Source organism: Adelges cooleyi, unplaced genomic scaffold (assembly GCF_023614345.1).
Source record: "Adelges cooleyi isolate 19-005CV unplaced genomic scaffold, UGA_ACOO_1.1 ACOO_flye_CR_arks_rails_tigmint_CR_PRNA_574, whole genome shotgun sequence".
NCBI classification, from domain to species: Eukaryota; Metazoa; Arthropoda; class Insecta; order Hemiptera; family Adelgidae; genus Adelges; species Adelges cooleyi.
In genome coordinates, this window is record NW_026096268.1 from 7,581,571 (window position 1) to 7,603,028 (window position 21,458).

At 40.6% G+C, this 21,458-nt stretch overlaps 1 protein-coding gene across 3 annotated transcripts in view; it reads right to left on the bottom strand.

The window, feature by feature from the left end:
- Positions 1–5,774: 5,774 nt before the first annotated feature.
- LOC126843596 (uncharacterized) overlaps positions 5,775–21,458 on the bottom strand; it is a 227,546-nt gene continuing 211,862 nt past the window's right edge. For all 3 annotated transcript variants that reach the window (XM_050581208.1, XM_050581209.1, XM_050581210.1), the window contains 8 exons: positions 11,390–11,479; positions 11,094–11,252; positions 10,480–10,659; positions 10,264–10,402; positions 10,002–10,197; positions 8,153–9,638; positions 6,778–7,048; positions 5,775–6,633 (listed from right to left, as the gene is read on the bottom strand). In XM_050581208.1, coding sequence (XP_050437165.1) covers positions 6,368–6,633; positions 6,778–7,048; positions 8,153–9,638; positions 10,002–10,197; positions 10,264–10,402; positions 10,480–10,659; positions 11,094–11,252; positions 11,390–11,479 — 2,787 coding nt within the window. In that variant the 3' untranslated portion in view covers positions 5,775–6,367. The remainder of the gene's footprint in view (positions 6,634–6,777; positions 7,049–8,152; positions 9,639–10,001; positions 10,198–10,263; positions 10,403–10,479; positions 10,660–11,093; positions 11,253–11,389; positions 11,480–21,458) is intronic.

Below are 21,458 nucleotides of genomic sequence, written 5' to 3' on the forward strand. Positions count from 1 at the left end.
ATTTAAACTGTTTAAACTCTACAGTTAAAAAACGACAATTAATCAAGTTTTTCTGCAGTTTTAAAATTCAAAAACATCGAAATACGATCGCTATAGTCATTGAAAAACTTCAAGTACGATTGAAGTAATTTCAACTCCAATGAATCTTCAAACATTCTATTAATCGCATCACTTATCGATTTAGACCTACCTACGAGCATAAACATAACGATTCGTGGCTTTATATCTACAGGTGGGATATTTAATGATGAACATACAGAATCTAGTTCATTTTTGACTTTTCCAACAATATCATATTTAGGTTCAAAGCGATAGCGATGGCTTTTTTTATTATGTAATAATTCATTTTCAAAAAGTGTATATAGCTCATTGAAGACACTATCCTTTAAATTCAATTTATCCATAACGTTTGATAAAAACAGTTTGAACCTTGATATGTCAGAAATGAGATTTGGGGTATATTCATTCATTATGGCACTATTATGATATTTTGTAATTCTTAGTTCTATCAGGAATTTCCAAGTGATTCGAAGGCAAATAAATCTAAGTATGTCAATCATCATAAAATTAAGTTTTCCGAACATTAGTAATCCTCTCAATCCTTGGTTTTTAGAAATCTCTAAATGAGGCTTCATTGCTTGATTCAATGCTTCCCATGTACCTTCTTCCATATAAATAAAATAATATGATTCAAAATTGTTTTGAATCTTAATATATTTTTCGTCGATTACGTTTTTTAAATAAATTGTAGTGATCTTTGGGTTGATAACACTTTTAAGACCCTTTTCCAGATTGCCTTCGTGTGAATTGTTAAGCGATTTTTTATTATTAAATATTAACTTACGTGCGCGAGAATGAGAATATAACTTTTCAGGATTTATGTTGAAACGATTTTTACCTTTACAATTTGACTCGAGATATTTGTTGAGTTCAGTAATAACAAAACGATTTTGCTGCATTATGTTTTTTTGAATACCGCTTAGTCTCCACCGTGTTATCAAAGGTATTTGGAAGTAATTGTTCATGGTAAATGCGTGATTGTAAACTAACCATATTTCATTCATCTGTATTCCATTTACATCGAAAAAAGAGCTTACCATTTTCACGGATTCTTCTAAGAACGAAATAAAATCGGGTTTTAGTGAAAAATAGTTTTGTTTTTTAAAATTGTTGTAGACTATTAAAAAATGTAAATGTGCACTGAAAAGATTTCCACATTTAAGTTGGTCGAATTTGAAAATTATTGCTTGCCTTAGTTTTTCAATAGACAAACTAGCGTAATCGGGTGATAACTCATCGTTTTGCATCTCATACCCAGTATTAAGTAATTTTACTTGATTCCATTGTGTTAGGAGTTCTGCATGTTCATCGCACGACATTGATGTCAGTTTGAATATGAAAATTAAACATATTACACTGTACTTAGTGAAAACCATTTTCGTTTTGTTATATTTCTACAATTCAACTATAATTGTATATTAATTTAATAGATCCAAAATAAAATTGCAAACAAGTAACCTTATAGAACAGAAAGTACAAAGTGTGTGTATTTTGGAGATAAATATTCGAATAGATTATACATGTTTATATTAAATTATATAAGTTCAATTGTTTATCTAAATACACATTATTTTAAATAAATTTGTTTGTTTATGTATAATTTACAAGTGTTTTATTGATTATTGGTTTTGATACGAAGCTGCAAGGAATTGGTTTTACAGTGTTACGTTTATTTTAGTTGGTTTCGTAAGTGTACATATATTTTAGGAATAAAGAATATGCTAAGAATCGTGCTGGATTATTAATTGCGTTTTATGAAACCAGCAAAGATGAATCATTTTTCTTTGTTACTAAGCATTTAAAAAAAATATATTTTATTTTATAGTTGTGGAGTAATTTTTGATAATAATCAAATAATAAACCATTAGTAAAAGAAGTTTACAATTTTTCGATGACATTCGATTTGCTATCACCGTTTATAGCAATGCTTAGGTAATTGAAAAAGATCAGTTATTAAGGAATTTTATGTATATTTTTTATTCATACCTATTCTGTTGGAGGTTTAAGGGTTTTGTACAGTCTAAATTTATTTTGTGTAAAAAACAAAACAATAAAAAATCTGCATTAATTTACATTGTTGTAATTCCTACAAATATTGTACCTTTTTGATTGGATGTGTTTTCAATTCCTGCTAATAACCCAAAGTTCTATTTTATCAAGTAAAAAGACCGTTTCAATTAAATCTGAGCCGGTGCGACACATTTTTCATATCCATATTATAAAAAAACAATGATCAAATATTATCCGTTGATAACATTTTCAAGGCCTTTTACCACATTGTAATCATGGAAATTGTTTAGCGATTTTTTATTATCAAGTATTAGCTTACTTACGTGAGGAAGAAAATTTGTATTGTTCTTTAAAATAGAAAAATTCACTTCAATGCTTTCTAACGCAGCAGAATTTTTTCTGAAAATATTGTCACCGTCACAATTTTTTTCGAGATATTTTTCGAGTTCAGTAATAACGAATGATTTTGCTGCATCATGTTTTTCGGGATATTGGACAGTCCCCATCGACTTACCGAAAGTAAATGGAAGGAGTTGTTTATAGTGAACGCATGATAGTAAAGCAGCCATAATTCAGTCATCTGTATTTCTCTAACATCGAAAAACAAGCTAACCATTTTCACGGATTCTTCTAAGAATAAAATCAAATCGCTTTTTAGTAAATAATAGTCTTTTTGTTGAAAATTTTTTTCTACTACTGAAAAATGGAAATGTGCACAAAACAGATAACTACATTTGAGTTGGTCGAATCTGGAAATTATGGCTTGCCTTACTTCCTTGTTAGATAAATCAACTGGTGCCAACTCATCGTTCTGCGTGTCATACCCAGTCTTAAGTGAACTTACTTGATTCCACTGTGTTAGTAATTTTGCACGTTCTTCCGTTGAATTATCTCCGCACAACAGCGTCTTGTGTTGGAGTATGAAAAATATAAATAGGACACAAATCTTTGTGATGAAAATCATTTTCTATAATAGGTCAAAAAATTTACGAACTAGCAACCATCAAGAACGGGGACTTTGTACTGCATGTTTGTTTTGTTGGGTACAGATTTGAATAACATACTTTTCTGAAAATATTTAACTTAATACGTGAACGACAAGTATTTTTTGTTTTCGATATTGCGCTGAAATGGTATAAGTTGAAACATTTTTATGTTTTTGTATTTTTTTTATATGTTTTCGATCACGTTTGTTTTAGCCGCCTAACCACCATCTAACAATTCAATACAAGACACCAATAAAAAAAATAAATTAAATATAAATAAATATAAATTGCTATATGAGCCTATTTTTCTTAAAATTTTTCGAAAAAATGTGTTCAATACGTTCGAGCTTATTGAAAATTTTGTTTTATAAGACATAATTTACAATTGAATTTCTATAGTTTAAAATACAAAACTTCTTATTATCCCCACTACAATTGACACTACCTCCAAAATCCTTCTCCGCAGCCGAAGTGACAAAATTGAAATGAACTGTTAACACTTTTAATAATGGGTTTTTTTCTCTTTAGCGAATGTTATTCTGTTTAAACGCGTATCGGTGAATCAAATTATGACCCAAAAACCTCAAAATTTGATATTAAAACACTTGTTGAAACTTACGGGTAATCGTGGATTTGATTTTGGCCACTCGATTGATTACTACCTAGATATTTAACTGTATTTCTATAAAATTTTACAATATTATAACGTTTTTTTATGAATCAGCCAACCATTACAAGAAACTATTAATTAAAAAAACATAACTCCACTAAATTGGCCTAAGAAAATGTATTTCTAAAGTTAGACCTACGAAAAAACTCAGGATGTTCGTGTCGGGAACAGAGTCAGACGGACTTTAGTTTTTCTAGTCGAGTCGTTCACTCTGACACATAGCCTGATTAACCTTTTTAACGCATTGCCAACCGTAGTCATCGCACTCCTTATGATCTCTGCTTTGGCATTGACCACTTGGAACAGTCCGATCACAGCTCTAACGGGCTTCGACAGCATGGAGTGTAAGGTAGACGTCATGTTTCTGACACGGTCAAGCGTGGCAATAGCAATGGCGATCACCCTGTCTTGGATATCTCCCGGGCTCGAGGGCGATGCCAGGGGGGCTGCATTTGAGGGTTCGGGCACGGTAGATTGTCTTCCGGTGGATTTCGATAGACCCGGATCTACTGAGGGCAATGACTTGTCGCCCCTATTTTTCGTCTTCTCGAGACGCTCAGCACCTTCCAACCCTTCCGTTAAGGTGGCAATCGAGACTTTATCTCCGCTTCGCACTTTGTTGTACAATCCGTTCAATTCCATTAATTCGAACCTGCGAAAGTGTTCAGAGCTAAGCTAGAAGCGGTTGGCCTTAGAATCCATCGCTACAGACACCGATCAGATATCTGTAGCCACGATTTAAGGTAATACTCTAATAAATTTAATCCAAAAAACATATATTTCGAATAACTACTAGTGCTCCTATCGGTGATTCAAGATAACCATTCAGAAAATCATCTATTGGTAGCTGAGCAAACTCAGTTAAAAGTATCCACACTTCATGCAAATACATCAATACATGGATATGTCCTGTTTAAGACTATATATTGCAAGGAAATTATAGATCGGATAATGATAGCGGTTTGGTAACCATATTATCTTAAATCGTGCCCACGTGACCTAACCTGACCGAGACACTCGTATAACCTCCATGGGGACTACCGCAAATTTTTGGGGAAGCCACCCTATTTTTGTCCAGAAACAAGAATCAGAAGAGTCGGGGAGCTTCGTAAAACAATGTCAAGTCTGGTACTTGAGGGTCATTTGCAGTCTTCGCTTTTGGCGCATCATCTCGGTCAGTCGAACTGCGCAGGAGTCGAGCTTCTTCTGGATTGAATCCAACCGGGTGTTCTTGAACCCGGCTATTCGGTTGGCCATTACCTGCAGCTGTACGACAGGTGGAATTACCGGTTGGCCCTGTAGATCGTCTAACGCTTCGGTCCATACTTTTTTGGGTTTTTTCGGAAATAAGGCAGCAGGGTTTGCACCCATCACTACCAGTTTGGCGGCCAGGTCTTCCCTAATCATCAGCAGCACTATGAATCCGATCAACGTACCACAAACTACATACGAAACGAGTGTGAAAATATTTAATAAAATCGCCACAATCATAACCGAACGACAGACAAGTCGTGTCAGATACAGAAGTCACTTTTCATTTTCTATAAAATTAGAGTTCAAAATTTTCGTTTTAGATTTTTTTTAAATCATACACAATACTGACAGTTGTTTACAGCGTTGTCACGGTTAAATCTTTAGCGGTGCTTGAAACAAAAACGGATCAGTCGACATTCATAATTTAAGTTTATTTTACTATTAACGTTTTACCTTGATTGTTTTCGATAACTATAAGGCCAATAGATAATAACTAAAAACAAAATGTTTAAATGTCTTGGAAGTATATTAATACGAAATTATATTTAAAATGTTATGTTGATATTTATACAATAAATCTTATTTTAGTCCGAAATGCACAAGTAAATTTGAATGAAATAATTTAGTGTCATGGTGTGTCTGCTAAAATCATAATTAAATACTTCATAAACGGTAGATACAATCTTTGATTGTATTATTTGATCATTTGAGTGTTTAAGTAACTACACTAATGTTGAGATGGAACGATACCTAAGCATGATATGATGTAGTAAAATGAAATAAATTGCACAAAATTAAACATAAATCAAACGGTTTTATTTTGTACAAAAAGAAAACATGTCATAAGTTTACATATCGAGTCTAAATACTTAATTCTAAAAAAGAAAAAAAAACATTTTTTTTTTTTTTAGGTACAAGCACAGACTACCACCGCGAGTAAGCCGAGGTGTTAAAATCAATTATTCTGTTTAAAAATTATAATATTGTATTTTACCCTACGGATATATAAAATTTTATTTCGTGTTAATATCACACAAACAAAATAATTTAAAAACAAATAAAATATCATCGGTAAGTACAACGATGAACGTTGACAACAGGTAACCTAGGAGCGCTTAAAAAAAAAAAAAAACAATATAATATACTGTACACGACAATAGTAATAGTAATAATAATTGCAATAATATATTATTTAAAATAAATTTACACCTTTATATTATATATAATAATAATATATTGTAATAGCGTATCATTTTGTAAAAAATAATAATACAATTTGTTTAGTTTCTTAAAGGATTTCTTGGTGTGTAAATCCTAATAAGACACACTGTAGTAAACGATACAGATAAATCGGGAGGGAGGGAGGAGGGTCAAGCGTCGAGGACGTTCATTCGGAGTCGCCGCAAGAGTCGCTCAAGGACAAGCCGGAAAACCGGCGGTGGAGCGAGCCGTTTTGCTTGACGGCGGCTGGCGGGTCGCCGGAATCGGTGCTCAGCGAAGTGGTGGACAGTTCCTCGAGGAAGTCGAAGTTGGCGATGGCCTCGCGTTCCTTGTCGCCGAACCGGACGAAGAAGTCGCTGCGGCCCACGATGGACTGCCTGAGGCCGGCGGTCGGACACCGGATCACGCCGAAACCGTCCCGGATCGCCGAAGCTATAAGCAATAAGAAAACAACAAGCGTGAGAACCGCGTTTAACCGTATTATACATTGTTTGATTACACCTTTCGGCCGTGAATTCAATAAAAAATAAAAATAAAATAGTTAGACGTCCCATAAATTTGTCGTACGTCTCTCACCTTTTTTCTGTCTGCGAACGCGGTGCAGCCTGTGCAATTGGTTGTACGACTCGACGTTAGCACCGTCGACGGCCACCGCCGCCGCTCTGGTCGCGACGCACGTATGACCGCCACCGACGTCGGTCGTCCGCTCGTTGTCCGAACTGCTGTCGTCCGCTTCGCTACAGCTGCCGGACGAACTGCTGTCCACGCTGCTGTTGGACGGCGCGCTGGTACTGCTCGACGAGCTCCGGCTGGACGCCAACATCACGTCCAGCAGATTGGCCCTTTCCTGTGGACACAAAACGGCACGGCGGTCATTCATCGTGTGGTTTTTTTGTGTTATAGACTCAAAAAACAAAATCCAAAATCTAAGTACACCGTTAGTCGTCTACAGCGAAACGAGTATAAATACACAGTAAACAAAATCACAACAGAACGACATGCAATATTATTGAATACCGATTGCCAAGGTGACAAAAACGATAGTACACGCCAACTGACAAAGTAACAAAGATTTGTCATTCTCTCTCTTAAAAAACGCCACAATCGGGTTAGGTCGAACAATGAAAGTACAGCTAATGTAGACGATTATAGGCATAGGTAACATTAACGAACGCCATTGTTCAAAAAACGATACGAGATCGGTTCATCATAACATTGTTGGTCATTAAAAAAATATTTAACCCGGGTACCAATTTTCGGAAACTGAGAAATTATTGAAAAACAGTATCTAAACGCTATTGTGTACGGTAAAAACCGTTTGTCCGGCTTACAAATGACACCGCGTGTGGACGGTTTATTTGTTGTGACCATTATAAAATGTTAAACGTACAAATCGATTTTTAATGTCACGATTGCGGCTGATAAAACGCCATTAAGTTTAACGGCCCGTCGCAAGCATATTGCTTATTGATTTTCAATAACGGTAAATTGTACACACGGAGCACAACAATATTATCAGTTCCGATCAGACAAGAAAGTCTAAAAAAACGAGACGTAAAGGATTTTTGTTTTTGAAATGATATTTTAACGACCGAAAATGAAGCTGAAAATTGCCGAAAATAGTACATTTTGTGTTTAACAAGTATTATGATTTACATGCTGTGGTGATGCCAAAAATACCATCGCAAACACGGTGTAGTAAAGTTAGAAAGGCCAAATGAATAATGTAATGATTACCAACAACGACTGATAAATAATGCACGAGACAGAGACGAGAACTGTTAAACGTCGAGGGAGAGACTTTGTGAATAATATAAACCGAAAGCAAGACGTTGAATTAAGACCGCTGCGATATGTCAGAATTTTGCTTGTCTTGGAAAAACGGTTAAGTTCAATGGCAAAACAATCATAATGCATTATTGAATAATTGATTCAATGGCAAAATGTTCACCTTGGGGTCGGCGAAATCGATGTCCCGCTCGAGGTGCACCCAACCGGTGGGACAACAGCAAGCGGCGTCCAGGTCGGTTTGCAGCGGAGACGTCCGTTCGGCGGACATGGGCGACACGGTCATGCCATCGACGGGCGAACCGGAAGAACGGTGACCGCCGGTGTCGCCGACCACCATCCGGTTGAGTTGTTCGATGAAGTCTTTGGACGACGTCGGCCACAGCACGGTTTCGCCGGTGCACACGCTGCTGGAATCGAGACGGCCGGAAGACGGCTGTGGCGACGTTGACTTGGCCGACGAGTCTTCGTCCTCTTCGGGCACGGTGCGCAACAGTGCCGCGGTAGACGACGAAGACGTGCCGATCGGCGAGGACAGAGTCGACGGCCGGTACTGCGAACGGACCGGCGAGTGTTCGTCTTCGGGCAAACACTCGATTTCGACGTCACTGCCGCATAGTCCGCTGTCTTTGGAATTGAGCAGGTTGTCGCTATAGCTGTTGCTGACGGCCGCGGCCGACGGTTCGGGAGGACCGGCCGGTTTTGGGGTAGGTTCGACCACGTCTTCGGCCTGTCTGGTCAAACAGTATTGTTGCTGTTCCGCGATAAAGTCCAACACGCTCTGCAGCGCCTGTTCGCGTTCTTGCACGGCCATATCGGCGGGCCGCAGGTGTTCGCAGCAGCCAGTCACGCTCCTCGACGATGTGGACGCCAAGCTCTTGGAACTCTCGAACTTGACCAGCCGGTAAAAGTCTCGCGTGAAGTCGGTGCCGGCGATGGGCCCGGGCGGCGGCAACAAGTCGACGCTGTCGCAACAGCTCATCGATGACCGTTTCGACGGCGGCGTGTCGGCGGGCACGTATTCGTCCGCGCTCGACCAGGAATCGCCGCCCGGTGAACCGGTGTTCCGGCTAAAGTGGTGCCACGACAGTACGTCTTTGGTGGACAAACACTTATCGACACCACCACCGCCGTTGTCATCGACCCCGGCGTCCCACCGGCGAGGGTCGCCGTCGACGTCCGAACCGCCGTCCTCTTCGATACAGGGCAACGACTGTGGTTTGCCACCACCGTCGGCGGCCAATTTTTTCCATGCGCCGCCCGCACCACCACCGCCGTCGGCCGTCGCGTCCTCCATGCTCCAGTCCTCCAGCTCGGCCGCGTCGTATTCCATCCGTTGCTGTATGGCCGTCCGCGTCTCGTCCAGCCGCAGCCAGTGCTGCACGTAGTCCATGTCCCACAGTTCGCCGCCGCTGTACCACGACGTGCGGTCCTCGTCGTCGGCCAAAGCGGCGGCCGTTCCCGACGCTTTGGCCGCGGTGGCCAGTTTCAGGAACAGGTGCGAGTCCGAGTAGCTGCGCATGATGTGCTGCACATTCGGCACGTTCGATAGACAGCGCAGCGGCGGGTAACTGTGCCGCGGGTTGATGAAGCTGAACGACAGGCTGAGCGGCAAAAATATCACGTCCGTGTCTTCGCTGTTCGTTACTCTGAAAACAAAAAACAGTCGTTACTATAAAAAAAGCCAGTACAGTGAGGTCGGGACATAGTGGATCATTATGGGCAGGGGTCCGTAAGAATTATTAAAACTTAAAGTCATTGGCGGAGATCAGGAGGAGGGCTTAGGATTTTAAAAACCTTAAAACTTTTAATTAGTGCTTCATTTAATTGGATTTCAACAAACATCACTTAAAAATAAATGTAGGTATTTTGAAAAATACTATTTTAAGTGTTAAGGTTTTCAAGTATTCCAACCCCTGATCTCCGCGAATGATGAAATTGATAAAATAGTCTGTAAATAGTAAATGTTATTGCAATGATAATAGCTGTCTGGTCGAGTTGTGGTTTATTACCTGGAGCACGGCGAAGATTCCATGAGAGCGTTGGATTCGTTCTCGTTGGCTTCTTTCACGTCCTCCAGACCTTTGGTCGACGGGGCTTCGGTGGTGCCTTGCACGTCGCTGGACATGGTCGAGTACCCTTCGTCACGGTTACCGCTCTCGGGCGTCTCGTCTCCAAGCACTCGGTCGCATTTCGAAGATTCTTCGGCTGTGTCCGAGACAATAACGAAAATTATAAATTCAAAATTTTTAACAATATTTTAACAATACTCACCGTTGCGTGAACAAGATATTTCCAGGTTCAACGACTGCGGTCTGTGATAGGAAAACGCCTGCCGACCGACGTCGCCGTTGGCGAGTTTCTTAAGTCCTTTGGTAAGATCACAGCTGGCCGGCCGTTCGATGGACATTTTCTGAAAGCCACACAAAACGTCAATACCAGCTATTTTTGATTAAGTCCGGGAAACGCAGAAGCAGGCTAGAAGCTTACCAACGAGGGCGAACGATGAATATCGAACACCACGGACCTGGTCTCGGCCACGGGCATGACGGCCGGTGTGTAAGTGATTTTTTGCCCTAAACGCTGCACCAAAAGAGTGGACAGCGCACAGTTGCCGGTTTCCAACTCTTTGACTCTGTGCTGCAACGACGATATCTCTTCGCGCAAACCCTGATCGAACAACATGTGATTAGGCGATTAGCATCTTAATGCAATGAATGTCAATCGGTGCAAAATCATTGGACTTGCAAGAGTAATGCTAATCGTGGGGAAAGGACAATACAATCGGCATGGTAACACTTGATTTCTACTTTGGGAATATGGAATGAATATGAACGTAAGGATAAGTTTTAGGGTGTATCTGGAATTAGCCTCATTAATATTCCTTGACCCTTTTCCGGACAGCGATGAGAAACAGCTGATTATAGCTAGAAGAGGTGAGGATTTTGTAGATAGAGCGTGGGTAGTAAGGGAATTCATTGTTTTTCATAGCTAATTCACTAGATGTCGCTCCGGTTATAAGAGTATTAAATGATTTGGTGGAAGGTGCTACATCTGCAAGGAGGAGCTGTGGGCGATTTACTTCATCTCAGACGTGTACGTACCTTTTGCGACAGGACCGCTTTGACCACTTGTTTGGCCACGTCGTCCAGACACCTCTCGTACTGTTTGCGCTGCTGTTCGCCTTCCCTCTCGATGCGACTCTTCTCGTGCTCCAGTATCCTCAGGCGTTCGACCAGCGCCTTTTGTACCTGACTAATGCCCTGCGCAAACAAACAAACGTCGTATCCGATTACCAAAAGGAGATTTTGAGACAACAACCCCTCGGGGGGGGGGGGGGGGACAATGGTCTCTCTCTATCTAAAATACCAAACAATTTTGTCGGTCGTTCGACGCTTACCGTGGCCTCGAGCGTGTTGATCTGTTTCTTTAGCGTTTCGTTTTCGATTTTCAACTTGGTGATGGCGTTTTGCAATTGCAGTATTTGGTTCTGGAACATCAAAAAGACACAGCGTTAATGGAGTGGGTATATCACACACAACGTGTGTGGCCTCCGGGGAGGAGACCGCCGCGACGACGTTTTTTTGACAATAATTTGTTTTTTTCGCACAAATAGACATGTAAGACGCCGCCGCCCCGGTGAAGTCTCGCGGTTAGGTTTTGTGTAATATATTAATACTCCAGCCGACCGCATTAGAACGTGACGGTGGAAGATTTATAGACCTCCCGGCCGCCACGACGGTTTTCGGATGATTCGCCAAGACCCAAGAGAAGTGCCAAGGAGAAGAAGTAAAATAAAATAAAATATATTATAAACAAACGTCATTAATCTTGGCGTCCAATTTTACCCGCATACAGCAGAGGAGAGGGGGTACGAATAAATAAATAAATTGATATCCGCGGTTCTTACCGTATACCTTATCTCATCCGCATAACGATATCCCTATCCCCCCGTCCGGACGCTCATCGATCAGACAGAAAAGAAAGGTAATAATTTCCCTTTGTCTAAGCGACGAGGACCGAAGGCGGTGAAGAGTTTACACGTGACATTTCATTGCTTTTTATTTTCCCAAAGCGGTTTTCCGAAAAAACTAATAAATATTAAAAGTATTTACAGTTATACACCAACGTCACTTGTACCACGACCGCACTTCAATAATAATTACAGGTACATGTATAGTTTTTTCAAATGTATATTTTTCGCTATCGGATTAAAACAAAAAAACAAACGGACCTACTGCGAGCGACGCTTAAGTACGACGACCATCCCTCGGTGGTAAATTATTATTTTCATATTTTTGTCATACTCCGGACACGAAAGGCGGTTGTAATTTATAGCGTTCGCGTGACGTAAACGCATATAGAGCCACACAACCGAGTTGTTTGCCTTTGCCCACTAAACATATCATAACCATAATAATATAAAATAAATGCAAAAATCGCGATAAATATTGTGTTTTTATTTTCGATTTCAGAGTCGGTTCAACTGTTGCCGGCCAATTTCACATTAATAAAACGGTACACTTAAACTCAACCGAACGCATGTAAAATATTGTACAAAAACTACACACATTTTCTACTGTAATTACACACAATTGTACGAATCGGCTAACACCGCGTTTTTTTTGAATTTCAAAAGAAAGTACCAACGGAAACGGTCAACGCTTTAATGTCGATGTGATGATAACACTATGCGGAAATTAACATAATGCATACACTCTTGTGCTCGCTTGTGCTGTTGATCATAAATAAATGTGCAAACTTTTTCAGCCGTAAAGCTTTTAACATAATGGAAATGAATAATAGTTGTGACGCGTTACACGCGTTATTATTATAATATATACATAAGAGAGCTGTGTATATATACTGTCGGACAACCCGCCATATTTTCTTTAAATAAATTCATATTTATGATGATTCGCGCCAAAGTCGAGTGCTGTTACACAAATGCATTTTGCATGTAAAATTGCTATCCGTTTCGAAACGCGAACTCGTTGATTGCCGTATTATATTTTCATGCAAATATTGACACAAACAAATTGGCAAAAAAAAATCTCGTGTGTGATGTGAAATGGAAACTGTACCGTAGTTATCGATTTGTTAAGCAGATAACGACAACTAATAATAATAATAAAACAAAATGTCATTTTCAGATGCTCAACGCAGCCCGATCGGCTGAACCGGAAGTTCCAACGCCTATCACAACCGGAAGTAGTGAACAGTATATCGCATCTTTATTTGCAGAGTTTCAACAATTTCACATGATTGTTTTGCACGCTTCAAAATGTAAAATAAAATTACTTAAAACGTTTTGTCGTCGAATTTGTTTCTACTTCAATAGCAAATAATAACATTAGCAAACAAGCTTTGGGTAATAATTTAATTTGGAATAATTGTCTTCAGTGACCATTGTAGGAAAAATGCAAGATGTTTATTACAACATTCTATTTAGTTAGAAAAAATACATTTAATTTAATTCAAAACGCCAATTTAGTTATTAAAGAATTTATTTCTAATTACCAGATGTTATAAAGTAATTTAAAAATGTATGTATATTTACTTATTTTTCTTTTTATAAATTTGTTTTGTGCTTTTGGTCAGTGTACAAAGTGTGTCGAGTAGAGGACACGAAATGTTAACACAAACACACGGACTTGTCTTTGAACGGGTTTTTTGGCAGTATGGAGAGGACGGATATTTTTCCCAGGATCGTAAAGTCTCCGGGGATTTGGTCGGTAGGGGAAGAGTGGTGTGGGGGGGGGGGCGTAAGTATGGCGAGCAGATGTCCCCGGGACTGTATGGCCGGTCCGACCGGAACTACAATATAAATACTACTCGGTTAACACCTGCCCCGAGCCGCCGAGGATAATAGTACAGAGATAATGATTATATTGGCAAAAAAAAATTACCCCGAGATTAGATCTCGTTTACAAAGCCAAAGCGGGGGGGAAAACCGGCACGACGTTATACCGCGGGGGTGTTTTTTGTCTGTACCGGGCAAACAAATATATATATATATACATATATACATATGTAGTTATAGAAAACACTATTATACGCTAGGCCGGATTGGCTTTGTCAAAGGGGAATCGCGTAGACCGTGGAGGCTGCAAACAATTACCATAATATACGATAAACGTGATGTTGTACAAGTTTGTATCATATTGAAACGGTTAGGTCAGGGATGCGTTATAACCGACGGCAAAATCATAATAATTCGTTCGCAAAGAGGAAACGATAAAATTAAATATTAAAAAAACACTTTTTGTAGTTTACTGAAATAGATAAAAAAAAAAAAAAAAAAACGTTGAATTTAAGTGCAATTATAAATATTTAAATTAGAAAAGCGGAGGCGTTATGCTAATTTTTGAAGAAAAAAAATTACTTGTTTATCAATTTATTTCTAATTATAACAATATATTTTACGTGGAACGGCTTTAAGTCTTAAGGCGACTTAAAGGAATATTTATTGGATAGATTAAACTATTTAAGAAGAAACAAATAGAGAGAGGAAAGAAAATGAAACGAGCAGTTCTCAAACTTGGCTGTACATACATTGTATAGTTTAGTTTTTAGTAACATGAGTTTGAAAAAAACACACACTCACATCATTGTAGATTTTAATACCTTATCATCTCCGCGTTGAAGCTACAATACTTGGCTTGTATTGATTCCATTAGGGAAAATTAAAATGACTAAAGTAACTGGTTAAACAAACCAAAAGTCAGCTCTTTGTAAAAATAATTTTAGTGGCAGTTTCAAATTTAATAACTCTAAATCCTAACTATATCCTATGTGTATAACAAAATAGTTTACATACTACTAAAATTAAATTTCTTAATTTACACTTTTATGTAGTCTCACACAGCATAATTTCGTTAGCCAAACAAAAGTGTTTGGGAACCGCGCTTGGACGTTTGATGACTTTTCCCAAACGGTTACTATTTCGAAAGAAATAGGAATGGCTGTTCTTTGAAACGAATGATGATGGTAATAATACACCTGAAATCGGCGAGCACTGTCAGGGTTTAATAGGACTTGGCGTTATTGGTAAAGTTTCCAGGAAAAACATCATCGTTGTATGTATACTTTGTGCGTACGGGCTCGCCTGGGCACAATTATCGGGTCGTAAAAACCTTTCGGATCGATTAGCTCTGACACACAAATAATACTTTTTACAATCATCATCACGACTGCTCGCATACTGCTTAATAATGTACAACAGACTTGCGAAGGAGGAGAAAAGGGGAGATAGATCCGGCTGTATTCCCTAACCGGCGGTTTCGCTTATTTACCTGCACGCGCTAACGACGGTAGACTTCCTGCACGTAAACACTACAAGGCGCAATCCGGAACTACTATGCATTTGATAATTATTACACGGTCTTATCTAATATTAATCCCAGGGCCGCCGGTTAAGTGTAGGACCTAAAATCTCAGACCACAGTGTAATCCGCGCACGGTGTACACCGCACAAGACTCGAACCTCGAAGGATAGACAATCGAGAAAACAGTTAAGTGGGGTAGGGGCATGGGGGGTGGGGGGCACAGATCTACAGAATTATTACAACTGAAAATGATGGCATCTGCCAATGTGTAGATGCTAGAATCACAAACATTGATGATAAAAGCATTGCAAACTCTTCACACCGTCTAATGGACCCCAATCAAACGAAATTAACAGATCTCTGCAATAACGGTGGCCGTTGTTTATCGAAATACGTTGGCGTTTATTGGCAACAGTAGACTATTATAGGGATGAATCTTAATTTTCACAGCACCAGAGTATCATGCCGGCTCCGGATAAGGTTGTGTAGCGGGTGTTAAGGGGAGAGGAGCGGATGCGACAGCTGGGCTCCCCTTTTTTGGACGCGCATAAACGTCGACAGCATTTTTTTTTTTTTACGAATTTATTAAACGCGTTATATTATATAGCACACACACACACACACACATACGGGCACACATATAATAAATACATATATATAAACTGAGATGATAATGGCGCCCTTCTAGACACTCCCTGTCTAATTTCGAGCGGCATAATATGAAGACCTCGCGAATTCGCACCATGCGCAGTTTTTTTAATGTTATTATTATTATCAGAGTCGACGGATCGTACTTTTGCCCCATACGCCGCCATGATCGATTCGGTTTCAAAAAAACATATTTTCCTCCGTTTTTTCTGCCCCTCTAGACGTGTTATATCGACGCTATCTGCGTTCAGTGCAACTGCTCTTCCATCGATTCTCCAACAACACCTTTAGAGCAAACGGCGCGGCGCTCTTGTCTTCGGCGCGTTCAAGCTTTATCTCTGCGCTTAAAACTCCATACAGTCCATTAAATTCAAGTCGAAAACTTCCCGGTTCGTCGCCGTACATGATTTACTCCATAAATGAATCAAAATACGATTTCCATTTGGCGTATCGGTCGCTGGAAATCAAATATATGATTGCGACGGCACGAAGTGCGTGGTTGGCCGACACTAATGGACGAAGAGTTGATGGTAAATTCGGTTTCGCGTGGTCACCGACATTAGGGCGAGCTTATTAAGTACGTTTTCCAAAAAAGGGTTAGGTCGGACCTTTTGGAAATTGAATGAATGCGTAAACAGTTTACAAGGAGATTACTTGCGTACACGTCCGGGAGGTCAACCCGCGACAATGATAATTATAGTGGAATATGTTAAGGTGAACTCTAGGTAAAGGGGTGACGGCTAAATAAATCTCAGGACCGTGTCGACAACCAAGTATGTGGAATACATTGAGCCTAAGGGAGAAACTGTTACCGCCGGCAGTGAGCGAATGAGGTATATCATATATCGTTATCGACTGTATTAATAAGTTTGGGGCGTGTGCGTTTTATGGGTTCGACGGGAATTTTATAGTCCAAGGAATGATCGTATTAAGTTGGAGTATTAAATTGGGCATAGTCGTTTTATTTACGCGTGGCTTATTGTTTTTAATTCAATTCATAACGGCGCGGGCAAGTCGAATACGTGCGAGGGAAAATTAACAGCCGCGTTTGCGCCCTATTCCCCGTCGCATCCTTTCCGGGTCCTCCCCTTCGTTTCCCTCTTCTCCCGTTCATCGTGCTACCACCGCACCGGCTAAGGGGGAGAGTTCCATATAACTAACGACTTCGGGGGCAAACTGCAGCGGCCAATGCGCACACAAGTCACCGAGTGTTAATTAGCCGAGGATTTCCAAACAAACTTTACTACACTGGGCCGCAACACCTTCATATACAATACTTATAACCCATTAGCCCCGATAGGTACCGTATCCCGACAATGAATCGCTTAACGAGCGCATTCCGGCGACATTGATGGCCGTTTTATTACGGTAAATTAATAGTCTTATCGATTATATAGGTAGGTCGAAGGACGAAGCCGAAACTTTTGCGTTGTGTGCTTAAGGTTGACCCTCGAATCACCCTGTCCAAGTCCTGTGGGCACACCACGACTGCAAACATATTTGCGGTCCGTTTCATAATAACTGTTAAAAGTTGTTGTTTTACACACAAAGGTTATTCGTCATGGGAAACCGATTTAATTTGTTTTTTTGGAAATAGCTTAAATGACAGCATAGACCGTCATCAAACAATGTGACACGTGTCGGTCATGCATGACTAGCGCGTTTTGAACTTGCTGTGGGAATTTTTCTTCCGTTTGTAGTTTGAACGCACCAACGACGGTAATTAATACTTCAACGCTAATCCATATAGGCTTACGTCGAATTAAATTGGACCCCGGGCAAAGTCGGCGGGAAGTCAATTAATCAGGAACAACCGCCGCAACAATATGTATTAAATTCCTAACCATTGTGGAACGCGCTGACTGATGTCTACAATATAATTGGCGTTTCCGAAATAGACTTCCAGAGTCCAAGTTTTCTCGTAAAACATATTCTCCTAATTATATTCTTTTACATTGACAAATACGTTGACCGAAGTGACTCTAAAGACTCTTCTCTTGAAATAAGTGCACCTTTGTAGGGTTCCTTTTTGAAGACATTTTAGTTTATGTTATTTTAATTTTTTTCCAGAGCTATCTACTTTTAACGCTTAACTTTTTAAATAAAAAACTGACCGACAGACTGTTTCGCAAAAAAAATGTATACTGTCTCAAACCGTTATGCGCCATTTTGTCAGCGATGACACAGCGGGATCTCTATATTGATCTGCGAAACTTGTGTCGTCCGTGTGGTTTTACTTTTTGTCAATCTCCCAAAATGTTTGAAATGAAACATACGCCCTAAAAACGCCACGGGGGATGACGACGACCGGAATGATTTGTATTTGTGTACACACTAAACACTCGGTTAATGAACGGCCAACGCAAATATGTATACAGAACCCCCTCTGCGATTTTTTTCGTCAGAGATAATATAAGGGTTTTTACAATTATTTTTCAAGAGAGTAATTTCATATTATGCCGACATGATTAAAACGCCTGTACACGTTCCTCGTCAGCCAGGGTTGGCTCATAAACCAAAACGTCCGGCTAGGTTTGCTCAGCTGTTCGGTTGTTGGTCGGACGGTCAAGGATGCGACCGTGGTCGTGGTTGGATGGTGTTTCGAAATCTACGACCCTCCCCTTCTGCTGCCCCCGGAGGAGGGGTCACCGTTAAATCGCGAATAACTGTGTGAAATAAAATAAATATTAACTAAGGCTAATAATGATATTTTTAGGGGTGTCTCTATATGTGATGTTATATTGTCGTGTGTGGCCAAATAACAAGCAGGAGAATACAATATACAGGGTGGTAGTGTGGTGGCGGTGGTGGCAGTCACACGCAGGATTTGGGGTCCGGTAATGAAGCGACGGTGGTGCACGTCCCTCGGGATAAAGGAGAAGGGAAGCTGTTGTGTCGGTAGTGGCAGGATACGTGGTTGGCCGGCCGGCTGAACGCGAATATAAAATAGGCAATAAAATTGCTTTTCGGGATACAAACACACACAGACTAATTCATTACAGACTATATCTCGTTCTAGGACGGAAACGACCATCGACAACATTGCTATACATAACTTCATAGGTAGATACTGTAGGCGGTAGGGTAATTACCCAATAATATATATATATATCAATAGGAAACCGCCAAACATTGAATTCAGTCTAGCCTATAGGAAATTATAAACTTGATTATGTAAATAATTGCTGCGCTACATCATTGCCAAATACTTTCCAACATTAGAGCACAGAAATCAATTTGAAACATTCGCCGTACACAATAATAGCTGTTTCTAACGCTGACCCCTTCCAAATTGTCCGCCTGAAAACTGTGGTCTATCACGCTTAAGGTTCCCCTTGCAACCCCTTTGCACCCAACAGTAACAACAACAACAACAACCGGAAACGGCCGTAAATCCTGTCCGGGTTTCAAAATAATTGTTTTTCTTTGTGTAAACCGCGGTACGTGCGCTGCTTATGGAGCAGATTAATACGTTAAATTTTCGTGCCCACACTAGGGGGGTGACTAATTTTCTTAAAGAGCCGATCCGCAGATTGCCACGCGGCCGTTTTATACAGTTTTCAACGACGAAACGGCAACGGTAATGTATAAAATATTTTAATTGAACCTAAGGCAATCGTAAAACGTGTATAGGGCGCGCACACATACCACAAAAATAAAAAATCCGTTTTCCGTCAAACTTCCGAAATTAATATCGTTAAAAGGGTAGGTATACAATATAGAGCCCGGGAAAGTTTTAACCGTTCGGAGCACGTGTACTCGGGGGACTTGAGCGCTGGCAACTTGTTTTGACGTTTCGGCCAACGGCAGGCTGTAAACGCAACCCTTGTGTTTTTATCGGGTATTTCATTGAAACAATTTCCAGCTTATCTAAACGTGCGCCGGTCGCGTTTTGTCGTGCACATAAAAAAATTACTAAAATAACCGTAGATCTACAACATTTATGGGATTTCAGTCAGACAACGCGAGCTGTGCCCCCACAAAGAGATCCGCACGATTGAAGTGAACCGAACCGATTATGTGTGGTTAATTAGTTGTGATTAGGAGGACATCACAATATGGGCATGCGGCAAGGGATGCTTTCTATTTCTTAGTAAAAATATGTCATTGTTGGTTTATAGTACATAATATTATTCCATGTCTTTGGAGGGGCCAGAGGTATTTTGCGTGTGTGGTCTTATTCGATAAGTCTTGGTACAACCCACAGTGGAGTTTCACGACCAAACACTGCGGCTTTGTACACAGTGTACACACCGTGGAAGGGAAGCGGAGCCGGGGTATTATACGAACAAGAACAGGGGCGCGGTTATCGTCTCACCCCACAAAAAAACGCGGTATGAACCCGGAAAAAAAACTTTTAAACGGTTATGGCCCGTGAACCGTTCGCCGGAGATATGATTGTAATACATACCGAGAGATTCATAAAAACGAGCTTATCTATAATCCGCAGACCACGCGGAGAGGGTGGTGTGTACGAAAATTAAAAGACACTATACAACTACCCTTGTCGCAGCCCTCGGTTAAGTGGTAGACAAATTTACTACACGATCCAGACCTATGCCAAAAGCTCTGCGGCACAGAGGAGGAGCTTATATGGTTTCTTTCTCGAAGCCCCAATACTTCCAAGTCCATTTCCTTCGCCATCGAGGCCTAACCGTTTGCACCGCTTGTGCTATTACCACAACACCCGGAGTTTGTTAACATCTATCGTTCGACACCCCCTCTCGTGTGTGTGTGTATTTGCAATGCCCAAGGGGTTCTTAAGCGACCCGTCGTCTCGTCTGGGTCCGACAAGAACCGCGCGCACTATATCATTTGGCAGACACGCACTACACACGTCCGAGGGTTTCCGCAATTAATTCCGTATTCCCCGTGTCTGCTGTTTGTGCTGTGTTAGATGTGCCCCAAACGTTTCGTTTACAACAACTACGCAGAGCAGTACACCGACCACCAGACGAGGATGACGTCATTGTGTTTGTGTGTTGTCATACAACCGCCACAATCGATATACTCGCTGTAAACCCCTTTTTTTTGACAAGCTTGACAACACAGACTGACGCGGGAAGAGACCGGTTGGGGCCGGGGGGGGGGGGAATAAAAGAAAACAATAAACCCTCGGTGCTAAACGCGAAAACCGAATTCGGTTCTAAAAAAAAAGGGTCACGTTCACCGAGGGCATTGGAGAGACTGTGCACATCACCCTAATTTTGGCAGCCGCTCTAGGATTTCTTTGTATGTATGTGTGGGAGTATTGTACGGCCCGGAGCGGTCGATTAAAACATAACGAGTGGCGCAAATTCAATTTCCAACAATATTGAAAGAAACCTCGTTTGATAATAATCAAATCGGTCTCCCCCTTTACATGCGGAGACCGTCATAACGTCGTTTTTATCGACGCCTTATCTCGTTGCCCGCCCCTTGCAAGACTACTACTGGCCACGATTTAAGATGATATGGTTACCCGTCGGCCTACGACAATATTCTCATTCCACG